This window comes from Leptosomus discolor, unplaced genomic scaffold, assembly GCF_034619465.1.
Source record: "Leptosomus discolor isolate bLepDis1 unplaced genomic scaffold, bLepDis1.hap2 HAP2_SCAFFOLD_99, whole genome shotgun sequence".
In the NCBI taxonomy this organism is placed as follows: domain Eukaryota; kingdom Metazoa; phylum Chordata; class Aves; order Leptosomiformes; family Leptosomidae; genus Leptosomus; species Leptosomus discolor.
Window position 1 is genome coordinate 334,309 of NW_028237950.1, and position 12,122 is coordinate 346,430.

Here is a 12,122-nt window from a genome sequence, read left to right on the forward strand (position 1 = left end):
CCTGCTTGGAGGAAGAGCCCTGGGCACTCCTGGCTGCACACCCAGCTTTGTACCCCTGAAGCCATGCCTGGGACAAGGAGCCATCATGTCCTGTCCCCTTGATGATGCGGTAGGGGTGCCCTGCTCTGGAGCACATCCTTCTCAGCCCTGAAGGATCCTTGGGAGCCTTCCTCACAGGTCATATGAGACGTGGGCTATGCCAGCGTTAGGACACTGTTCCAGGAAGCCTCTCTGCATTACCGCGCACCCAGAGAGACACATTGTGCCCTGTCCCTCTGACGGGGCAGCAGGGAAGGCCTGCTCTCACAAGATGTCCTGCTCTACACTGGAGAAACTGGCAGAGTTGTACTTACAGATCCCATAGGCTGTAGGTTGCGCCAGCTTTTGGAGATCCCTCCGGCAACTGCAGATTCAGTGCCCTGCAGCCAGAGACTTACTGGGTCAGAGGCTGTGAAGAGTTCTCCTCCAGTGAGCTCTCAGCCATCCTCCCACCCCATGCTGCCTTTAACCTCTCTCTGCCTGGCTCCTCTCCCCTCCCTGCCTGCAGGCAGTGCCCCCAGCCCTGCTCCTGGGCAGAGCTGTCTCTCTGCAGCGCTGCCTGCTTGCCAGCAGCTCCCTCCATCCCAGGAGCCCAGCCCAGCTCAGCAGCAGGGGAGCAGCCCAAGGCAGCCCTTTCTCTGCCCCCTCTGGGCTCCCTCCAGGTGTCCCTGGGCCTCCAGGGGAACCTTCTGTCAAACACCCTGAAGCAACCACTGATGTTCTCTCTCTCTCATCCTGGGAGTGCTATTTCTGCTATTGGGAAAAGAGCTGGGCAGGAGAATCACCTTTCCTTCCCCTACCATCAGGCAGCACACCAGGAAGATGACAGGCAAGGCTCTAATTTCTCCCAGCAGGGGGATGTCTTCAGTTCAGTGAGCAGAGCCATTTCAGCCTCTGACGGCAGTCAGAGACCAAGGCAGACATCCAGCTGACTTTTGTCCATGCCGTGTCTCTGCCCTGAAGCAAACACAGGGTCTTGCAAGCAAGATTTCCTTATGGCAAGGGGGAGCCTGCCCGGTTCCCCAGCTGTGTTGCTTCAGCCCAAACGCACAGCAATACTCTCAGACAGGGGCACAGACAGGACAAGCTGGAGCTCTTCTTGTTGGAGAAGGAGCTGTGGCACTGGGGGATTAAACGGGTGAGGCACGGTGGCAGAGCTCTGCACAGCTGCTGTTCCAGGACACCATCCTCCAGGCACAGCGACAGCCCAGACTGAAAGTCACTCTGAGCTTGAAAGACAATTCAAGGGCCCCACGGTGCCTGTTTACTGCTGTAAATGTCAGGGACAATTCAAGAAGGAACAAACACAATGTGTGGCCACTGCTGAATGGGAGAGCAGGTGCAGCTAGAGCTGAGATTCTCCATCCTCTTTGCCTCAGCCTTCCCCAGCAAGGTCTCACAGGCTTCTGTGACTTGAGACAGGACCGGTGAGAAGAAGAACCAGTGGCAAATGGGGATGAAGTCAGAGGTCACTTGAGCAAACACAAGCTTTTCCCAGGGACAGGAGGTGCGACATCCAAGGGAGCTGAGAGAGCAGGCTGGTGTCACCATGAAGCCACTCTCCATCATCTTGGAGAGGTCATGGAGGTGGAAGGAACTCCCTTCTTACTGGCAGCACCCAGATGTTCAATGGGGCTTTCGAAAATGGCTAGTGGGTGAGCAGGGCAACCACGGCTGTGCCCTGGAGCATGTCCACTCAGATCCCACCTCTGTGTCTGTTGGACACAGGGGAGTGCAGGAGAGATGAGTGTAGGTGTAGCAGGGAGTGCGTTGAAGAAAGGAAGAAGACCCAAAATATTGAGGGTGTCAAGCTGAAGTGAAATAGGTTGTGTTTGTATTTCCAGGCAGCAGGAGAAGGACGCGCAATAGAGAAGTCACACCTGTTTGGGGACCGGAAACCTTGGGTGAAAATGGGCATTAGCAAGGTGTTGGGAGAAATGGGCTGGGTTGTGGGGAGCTCACAGGCACTGGCGAATGCTCAGCAAACCACAGCTTGGTGTTGGAAGCAAGGTAACGGGCACGGGCATGGGACAGTGTAGCTGTGGTGTGGATAGCCATGGGCCTTGAGGGGCTTTGACACCCCAACAGAACTGAGACCCTTTCTCTCTCAGCTCTGGCTTCTGTCTTTTCCACTGAGACCCGCTGGAGGACACAAGGTCCTTACAGCTCCAGCGCTTTGTTGTCTCCTCACCCACCCTCCATGGAGCCTGGGAGGGGTCCTACTGCTGACCTGGACCTGGCATCACACACCCCCACACCACATGGGTGTTAAGCCTGGTTGTTGTCAGCTATGGAGCTTAGTCTTCGAGGATCGTTTGATCTTACACCCTCTGTCTGTAGTTTACATTGTTTGTCAGAGAATGATATTTTTACCAGTTAAGATACAGGGAAATTGATCGTGTGTTTGTGTCAGGGAAGAACAGTTTGTGTGGCCTTTGGTGTCTGGAAGATATAAACACACCGCCATATGCAAATAACAGGAACTTTGAAAAACACCCAAGTAAAGCTCCAGACCAGGAGACACAAAAATACATTCAAAGGACAACTGAGCGTGTGTGGTGATTGGGGTTAAAGGAAGGACAACGTGAGGAAGACTACAGACGACCACCAGAGGGAGAAGAGACCCCTACCATAACTTAACTGCGCATCTTCCAAAATCATTAGCACACAGTAATGAGTTCCAGGAAAGTCCTGAATGTTACAATTAGTTCTGAGAACTGTAATGAAGAGGCACGAGTTAAACTGTCCTTAAGCTATTCTGTGAGACTGCTCCAGTGCAGCACTCGTGGTGGAGCGATCTCTGGTGCTGCCCAACGCTGCAACAAAGAATGCCTGCTTCATGACACCCTGTTGTTACTGAGCGTTCATCTCGAAACCCTCACCTGGCCGCACCAAGCCTCCCACCTCGGTGAGGAGCATGAGAAAGCAGGGGGGTTTGGAAGCTCCGGATTTTGTTTCAAGATCATGAATAGAGCTGTTTCCTTGTCAGAAAATCCTGTACTAGCTTGAGTGACCAAATCTGGAGATTCTTCCATGGATGGGGTCTGCATGCTTGGCTGCGTTAAGGTCAAAGGCCCGCTCGATGCTACACTCCCTGGGGTTGCCACTGTTAAAGGGACCTAAGATTATCTGCAAGATTCTCTCCTTATAGTCTTAGTGCTAATAAACAGGATCTGAGTGCCTTTCTTAGTGGAATTATAATGAACTGGTGCCTCCTGGGGAAAAACCACTCTCTCAGCACCTGTGGATGCAGCCCCTCCAAGTCCCATGGCCTGGGAAGAGCGCAGTTTGCTCAAGTAACCCCTGGCTTGATCCCCATCCACCACTGGTTGTTCTCCGTTTTGTAATGAATTATGCATATGTACGTATCCATTGCCAACTGACTAACCAGCCTTTAGAGAGAAGGAAGCCAAGTTAGCCAAATGAAGGACACCGGCTGGATTCCTCCAATCAGACTGTGGGGCTCAAGGAACACAAAGGATTGAGCAGGAGAGACAGGGAGGGCAGCTCGCATGAGCTGGTTCTGCAAATTGGAAAAGACCCGGGATGGTACAGGGCATGTGCCACAGGACAAGTTCAAAAGCTCAACCCTGAGGAAGGCTCGGACCTTCATCCCCAACGACCACCAAGGACCCCCGATGGGGGCGTAACTTGGGCGGACTGAGGCGGGACTATGGGAGGAACTTACGTTAACGAATTCCTGGAAATGTTTAGAATAACCCGACCTTTCCTTAGAAATGTAATAAATATGTATAAAAGCTGTAACTATAAGGCAAGAGTCCTAACGCTTGCGCACACACGGATGGAAGGAGCCATCCCTCGTGCTGCCTGGCACCGCAATAAAGAATCCCTGCTTGACAACACTGGGTTGTTATTGAGTTTTCTTCGATTCGGGAGGGAACTTTGCAAAAAATGGCACGCCAAGCAGGGCGGGAGCAGGGGCAAAATGAGATGCCCTGAGCAGGGAGCAGGGAGCAGGGAGCAGGGAGCAGGGAGCAGGGAGAAAACTCAGTGCCTCAAGTGGGGCAGGAGCAAAGTTAGCCACCCCGATTTGGGCAGGGGCATAAAGAGCCCCCAGAGCAGGGCTGGAGTAAATCCAGGCAGCCTGTGTGGAGAAGGGGCAAAAGGAGCCTCCCCAAGCAAGGGAGGGGAAGAACCGAGGGGGACATGATGAGCAAAAGGCGCCCGAGCAAGGCTGTGGCCAAACGGGATGCCCCAGTGGGGGATAAAAAGAAGAAAGTCTCCCCGGGTGGAGCAGGGGCAGAACGAACTGCCCTGAGCTGAGCAGGAGGAAAACCAACTGCCCTGAGTGGACACTGGGAAAACTGGATGACCTGAGTTTGGGGCAGGGGCCAAACTGGCCAGTTCAAGTGGGGCAGGAATAGCAACCAGCTGCCTCATCTGAGCAGCCCAAAGCTACGCAGGCCAGGCCGGGCAGGAACAAAACTGCTTCCAGCCACCGCGAGCAGGGATCTGGCCAAGCTGTGGCTGACAGAGAGCTAACAATCCCTGGAGGCAGGAGAAATGGGAAGGTGGCAAAGAGCTGCCCATGAAGGAGTTTGGGCGAGAGCGCAGCTGGGCAGGGGCCTGGCAGCCAGCGAAGCTCAACCCCGTGTAGTTGCTGAAGGTGTTTCTCGGGCAGCGCTTGTTCGGCGTCAGCCCGTGGCTGTATCTTGGGGGCAGACGAAAGGCGTTGGAAATGACGCTGTGAGAGAGCAGGGGTTTTGCTACATGAGGCTCACGGACACAGCCCCAGACCTGGGACGAGTGGAAAAGAAACCCTCAGCAACCTGCCTGTGCCGGCCGAAGCTGGGGACAGGCGCGCTCACGGCCCTGGGCAGGTTTCCATTTGCCCGGCTGGGGCGGCCCAGGGCAGAGATGGGAGCTCTGCTGGCAGACGAACAGCCCTTGGCCAGCGGCGCCTGGGGAAGCCCAGCGGCTTGTGACATGGCCCCGTGTCACAAAGGGGCAGTGATGCAGTACCCGCCTGGCTCTTGTGACCTCCCCTGGCCAAGGCTTGGTATCCCGAGAAGCGGCCCAGCGAAAGCCAGTCGGGCTGAGCTGGCCTTTGGGGCAGCAGCTTGGTCCTTCCTTTGCTGCTGGTGCAGCTACTTTGTTCCAGCCATTTCTCGTTTTCTGGCCGCTTGTCTGCAACGTCCATCCTCTGTCAAAGGTAATTATGGTTTGACTTTCGGGACAGACCGTAGATGGGTAGGCACAGGAAAGAAGCACAGCCTGGTCTCTGCCTTCTGAGCTCGGGGCTGAGCTATTGCACCTGCATAGGCCGGCCAGAGGTGGGCTGTGGGTAGGGATCCTACTTGCCGATTCTGATTTCTTTACCATAGCCTAGGATAGGCAAGTGGGGGGGTGGCAGTCTAGCCTGAGGGGCTGGGCTCAGCCTGGAGTGACAAGGAGCTCACCCACCCTCACCGATGGGTCGGAAGGGAAACAGAAAAGGAGCCTGGCAAAGGCAGCCATTAAAGTCGTGGCCAAAAGCCGGTCGCTCCTGCCTACAAGGAGGAGAGGGCTCTGCTGCTAACACTGGCAACAGGTTCGCTTCTGAGAAGGTGGCACGCAATGCAGTCTTCCAAAGGGCCTTGGGAACTGCTGACAGTTGGAGTCCCGTGACAGGGACAGCAGGGCCACCAGCCTGCAGCTCTGCAGCAGTTACAAGTACCACCAAGACACTTTTGATGGCGGGGGCTGATCTGTGGGTTATCTTTGGGGCTTTTCTAAGTCATTTTGTTGATCTACAATTATTTCTTTGCCATCAGGTGACGAGATTGGCACTAATCTTGTCTTTCTGGAGCACGTCCCGACACCCTTGGTCATCCTGAGCTTTCCCCTCTGTTCCTGAGGAGCAATGGCCGCAATGGGGAACAACTCCTGTGAGTACGGGCTTCACCAGCAGCCTTGGCCTTTGTGAATCCCCACAGGCAATGGACGTGGCTGATGCTCCATCCCTGGCCGTCGATGCGCTGACCGCCCAGAGTGCATTCTGGGGGGTTTCCTGATAGCAGCCAGACTTACCCACGTGTTTTCGATTAGTCGCAGGAAAACAAATTTTTTCACTCCTCTGTCACTAGGAACCAGACTTTGAGAGATGACGTTGCTCCTGGGAAGATCTGACATCCGTAGGGTTACCCTCTCTGAGAAGTACTTGCTTGTCTCATTTCTTTTCAAATGTTGTTTCTCTGCAGTCGTTGCCGAAGGGATGGCTCCACCACGAAGAATCCTCTGTCCCCCGGAAAAGATTTGCCTGGACTGGCAGCAACGATGGGGCGCTGGAGCGGGACTCTACAACCTGGGCAACTCGTGCTTCCTCAACTCTGTCCTGCAGTGCCTGACCTACACCCCGCCTCTGGGCAACTACCTGCTCTCTCGGGAGCACAGCCAGTCATGTGAGTGCTTTCATGAACATCTCCGTGTCAATCTGTTGGGCACGCCCCAAGGGTTCCCAGAGTCTGGAATCTGATTTAGGAGAAAAGCAGCCCTTCTCTGTTGGCCCCCCAAGTGGGTGTTCTTAGAACACTCAAGCCTAGAAGCCGCTTGTCATATCTAGGTGTGTCCACCTTTAGAAAGGCACCTCTTTCTAGCCCCGGCTCTCAGCATCCCTCCGAAGAAAGTTTTCTCCTGGGCTTGTTGGGACCTTGGGAGGAGAGGAGCGGAGACTGTTCTTAGAACGTCAAGATCACCATCAGATTTCCCATCCCTGTGGCTCTTTTGCTAACCTGAGGTGCTTCTTCCTTCCCTCCTCCCTCTTCAGGTCTCCAGCAAGACACCTGTGTGATGTGCACAGTGGAAGAGCACGTCAACAAGGTCCTGAGTTGCTCAATCAGTGCCATCTATCCTACGGCCATCAGCAATGTCCTCAATCGTAAGTCGCTTCTGGTGCTTTTACAGGTTTTCTTCCCTTCTTGTAGGAGAGAACAACTAACTTCTTCTTTCTTAGTAATAGGAGAGCATTTCCAGCCTGATGAGCAGGAAGATGCCCACGAGTTCTTCCTCTGCACTCTGAATGCCATGCAGACAGCTTGTCTGCACGGAAGCAGCGAGTAAGCACAAGCAGTGACCTTTCCAATGTTCCTGAGCCCTTGGGGCTCCTTGACGTACTCCCGTCAAGGCAACCGTATGACCAGGGCTTTCAGACAAAGCAAAGCTCTCGGAGGAGATAACTAACCCTCTGCCTTACCATTGCTTTCCAGCTTGGACGCTTCTTCTCAATCGACCACCGCCATCCATCAAATATTCTGGGGCTCCCTGAGATCCAGAGGTACTTTTCCACAACTATTGCTCCCCCTGGGATTGCCGGTGCCCTTCTGTCTGCCTAGGGTAAACCACTGACACTGTGACTGGCGTGGTCGGCAAGAAGAGCGAAAGCCGGCACAGCCAGTCGACTTCCCCTGTCGCTGAGCATTTTGATTTGCCTTCCAGTCACGTGCCTGAGCTGTGGAGCGGTTTCTGATTCCTACGAGGCCTTCCTGGATGTCCCTTTGGATATCAGAGTAAGAGGCTCTCTAGTTGTGATTCCAGACTCCCTGTAGCTTTCCAGAATCCATGCAGTGGGCTTAAACGCCTCTAGTGCAAACCCAGGAGAGCTTGGTGGCGGATGGGAGGTGGAACGAACAGTGTCCTGCTGGGGAGGCCATGGCACCACTCTCCCTGGAGGAGCTGCCTTTCAGCTGCACAAGCACGTGTTGTCCTCTCTGCACCCTCCATGTACTCTCGTCCTTCTTCCCTTTGCCCTCCCCCCGCACCCATCTGGCTTCCAGCCCAGGCTGATGGGTTGTGCTGGTTTCATTACGGATGACCCCGCACACTGTCGGGAGCTGAGCTGAGCGGTGCCACAGAGCCGTGGCTCTTGATGGCCCCGGGAATCCCTGGGAATTGAGGGACTCTTCAGCCAAATACCCTCATTCTGCCTCCTCCTGGGCACGGCTCATGGGCTCACGGTGGCTCTCCTTGGCACCACCGAGCTGGGTTTTGGCATAAACTCCTCGTGAGAGTTTGGGCAAGGATGTTTCCCAGAGCTCAGCGCTCTCTTTTCTCACTCCTCCAGGCAGCCTCATCTGTCGCCGCAGCCCTGGAGGCCTTTGTGGAACCCGAGCGGCTGGATGTCCAAAACTGCTTTAAATGTGCCAGGTAAGATGATCACTGACACCATTATTAATACCAGATCCGGCAGGAAGGTGCTGCACGGCATCAAGCACAAGTGACCTGTTCCCCTGGGTTTAATGCACAACGGTGAGACGCAGCTTCTCTTCCTATGGCCTCACGGTGCTGAGTAGCCTTGAAAGAGCGGAGGGGTGTGTGAGACAGGGAAGGCAGCCTGGCCTTCTGGCGGCAAGAGGGTGCATTTCAGCACCAGGCTCTGTGCTTGCTTTCCAGCTGCAACAAGATAGTTGCCGTCTCCAAGGGGTTCACTGTCCATCGCGAACCCAAGGTCCTCACACTGTGTCTGAAGAGGTACAACGTTTTCACCGGCAGGAAGATCTGCAAGGTGCGTAGGCAGCTGGAGTGCGACCGTCTCTTCCCGGAGCGGATTTCCCAAAGCAGCGCGCTCTTTCCCAAGCTGGTCACGTTGGGTTTTTCGTGTTCCCTTCTGGGGAGAGGAGGCTTCCTGTGGGAAGACCAGCCTGTGCTCTGCTGTGACAGAGCTGCTTTGGCCAAGAGCAGTTTCCCGCCACCCAAACCATGACATGTTGCTTTGGGGAAAAGCAAGCGTGTGCAGGACCCGGAGGTGTATTTGTGAACCCCTGGCCCTTGGAAGGCTGTTTCACGCACTGTTTCAGGATGGTTTCTGAGCCCTCTTTCTCTCGCCGTAGGCTGTGCAGTACCCCGAGTACTTGGACCTTCGCCCATACACATCCGAGACAGCTGGAGAGCCTCTCCTCTACTCCTTGTATGCTGTCCTGGTGCACGCAGGTGGCAGCTGTGGTGCAGGACACTACTTCTGCTACATAAAGGTAAAGAGCAACTTCCTCCCCAGCCAGGGAGCAACGTGTGCTGGGGAAGACAAACTTTCCTGGCAGCATTCCTGGCAGCCAAGGTTTTGGGGAAGAAGGTCTCCTTAGGGGCTGGGCTGGATTTGCTTGGGGCGTCCTCTTGGTGCCGCAGCTTTCTGAACCTGTGTTTTTGTGGAGAAACCGTGCACTTCATCTCCAGATCTCGGTGCCTTTTTGTACAGGCCAGCGACGGACTGTGGTACCAGATGGATGACACGGCTGTGAATCCTTGTGACATCAGCACAGTTCTCAAGCAGCAAGCCTATTTACTCTTTTACATCAGGTAAGAGCAGTGTTAGAAGGTGCTCAGAATAGCTTTCCTTTTCCTGGCTTTGCTCCTTTCCTTCTCACCCTCCTGAGTGTTTCAATGATCTGAAGCTGGCTAAAGCAGAGAAGAGCATGTAAAGGGGGCCAGCAGGAGAGAAGGGGAGGGACTTGTCATGGGGGAGTGCAGTGATAGGACAAGGGGTAAGGGTTTTCAATGGGAAGAGGGTAAATTAGATCAGATATTAGGAAGAAGTTCTTCCCTGTGAAGGTGGTGAGGTGCTGGCACAGGCTGCCCAGAGCAGCTGTGGCTGCCCCCTCCCTGGCAGTGTTCAAGGCCAGGTTGGATGGGTCTGGGAGCAACTGGTCTGGTGGGAGGTGTCCCTGCCCATGGCAGGGCGTTGGACTAGATGGTCTTTAATGTCCCTTCCAACCCAAACCACTCTGTGATTCCATGATCCTATGAAATGGAGGCTGTAGGGGGTACGAAGACGAGGACTTGCCCCGGCAGGGGAGACCTGGTGGGAAGACGCCAGTCACGTTTCCCATCTGTGGTCCTGGTTACATCTTCTCTCTGTCATAGAAACCACCCCAAGAAAATGGCTGAAGCCCAGAGGAGGCTGCGAGAACAGCCCTAACCAGAGATCACTCTTTTTGTCTCCAGGCGCCCTGACCTGGAAACTGAACCAAGGCGGCCTTCCTCACCGGCACCATCACACGCCCATTCCTTCCTCAGTCGGCAGGCGGCTGGCAGCAAGCAGGGGGGTGCTGCGGGACCAGGATTCAGCCCTTCATCCCCTTGCCAGAGGACTGGCGCCAGGGAGAGGGTCCGGAGCAGATCCCCGCGGCAGGGCTACGATCTCCGCAGCCAGGTTGTGGAGCACACAGATCACCAGTGCCCAGCAAGAAGGAGAGCAAGCAGAAAAGCCAAAGCCATGATTAAAAGCACGCACTGACCTTCCACATGTGATTTGCAGGGAGTTTTCTTCTGTGCAGGTTTTGGGGCTCTTGGTGCAAATGCCCAGCGCGGGAGGTTGATGTCTGGGGATTTTGGGAGCTCTGTGCTGGCACAGGCCCATCAGGGAGGCTGCAGCCCCGTTCCCCATCCCCCTGCGCCACTCAGGGGGCAGAGGGGGCCGAGGAGATGGGAAGGGAGGAGTGAGGCTGAGCCTGGGCCATGTGGGGCTGGGGAAGCCGCTGGGGTTGGGTTTGTGGCTGCTCTCCTGCTCCATGTTGAATTGGGAATGACTGCAACGGCCTGGGCCTGGTCAGGGCCCTCTGGCCCGAGAAGGGGCACGGGGTGTCTCTGAGAGGAGGGGCCATCGGCCACAGCTGAGCCAGTCAGCAGGGCCATAGCCTCAAACTGGAACTGTGGGTCCTAAAAAAAGTCAATGGGTGCGAAAAGCCGGGCTTGGAGCCTGAAAGTGAGGATTTGGGCCCTTGAAATAGGGCTTTCCAGCCTAAAAATGGGTCTTTGGGTGCTGAAAATTAGGCTTTGGACATGAGGCTTTGAGCCTCAAGTGAGGAATTTGCACCTTCAAAGGAGGATCTGGAGCATAAAAATGAGGCTTTCACCCCTGGAACCTGAGCTATGGACCCTAAAAATGAGCCTTTGGACGCTGAGACTTTGCAAAGTAAAGCTGACCCTTTGAACCCTCAAAATGAGCCTTTGGAGCCTGAAATGAGGCTTCAGAAGCAAAATCTAGGACTTCAGAAAGTGAAAATGAGGCTGTGCGGGCTGCGAGCGGGGCCGGGCAGAGACCTGCAGCCCTGTGCCCCGAGCGGGCCGGGGCTCGGCGGCTCCGGCGGGGCTGAGGCACCGGCCGTTCCCGCCCGGCCGGGCGCTCGGAAGGGGTCATTAAGGACACAGAGTCATTAAGGACACAGAGTCATTAGGGACCCAGAGTCATTAAGGCGACACAACGACCAAGGCGACCTTACCCCGCCACCACCAAAGTGCCGACGCCCGCTGCTGTGGCCGGGCCGCCGCGCATGCGCCGTGGCAGCACTGTGCCGCGGGGCGGTGCCTCGCGCTCACCGCCCCCTCCCGCTCGGGCCGCGCCGCCGCCGCGTGGCCGAAGCGCGGTCCTGCAGCCCCGCGGTCGCGCGCCGGCTCTGGCCCCTGCGCCGCGCCGTCGGGACCGGCGCATGCGCGGTGCCACGGCAGGAGCAGCGTGGCGGCGCGGCGGGCGCGGGTGTCGGCGGCGGCGGCGGTGGGTGAGGGCCGAGGCCAGCGGTGAGGCGAGCGAGCCCCTTGGGCGGGCGCGGGGATGTCGGCGCTGCCCGCGGGGCGCCCGGGGGTGGCGGCACGGGAAGCGCCGACCCCCCCCGCTGCGGCGGCTGCCGGTCCGCGGGAGGCGAGCCGGGCCGGGGCAGCCCCGGGGAGCTGCCGAGAGCGGAGAGCCCCCGCTCCCACCCCGGGCGCAGACCCCGGCCGCCTCCGCGGGTCGCCGGAGCCGCCCCTGAGCGTCCCCGGCCCCGCTCGCCCCGTGCAGCTGCCCCCAGCGCCGGCACCTCCTCCACAGCCTGTCCCGAAGCCCCTGGCCGCTCCCAGCCCCGTCGTGCTGGCGGCAAGACGGACGTGGACAGTGCCTCCAGGAGCCCCTGACGTTCTCTCGTTCCAGGGTCCTGTCCCTGTGTTTTCATTTTTCCCCCTCTGTCCCGTAGCCCGTTCTTGCCTTCGCTGGTCTCTGCCTGGCTCCCTGTCCCTGGTCTTTAATTGCTCTGTCTCCCCCCTTGAGGTCATCGAGGCTTTCTGGTATTTTGGAGTCTCTCTCTGCCCCCCTTACTGGGCCCTTTCTTAAATCCTCCGTC

General features: G+C 56.6%; 1 protein-coding gene across 1 annotated transcript; it reads left to right on the plus strand.

Moving 5' to 3' along the window:
- Window positions 1-5,911: 5,911 nt before the first annotated feature.
- Window positions 5,912-10,264, plus strand: LOC147412337 (ubiquitin carboxyl-terminal hydrolase 42-like). The gene is made up of 9 exons (XM_086481470.1): window positions 5,912-5,927; window positions 6,240-6,440; window positions 6,806-6,916; window positions 7,474-7,544; window positions 8,099-8,181; window positions 8,428-8,614; window positions 8,865-9,005; window positions 9,227-9,327; window positions 10,045-10,264. Exons 1-9 carry the CDS (start codon window positions 5,912-5,914, stop codon window positions 10,262-10,264), a joined length of 1,131 nt encoding a protein of 376 aa, XP_086337596.1.
- The last annotated feature ends 1,858 nt before the right edge of the window (window positions 10,265-12,122 follow it).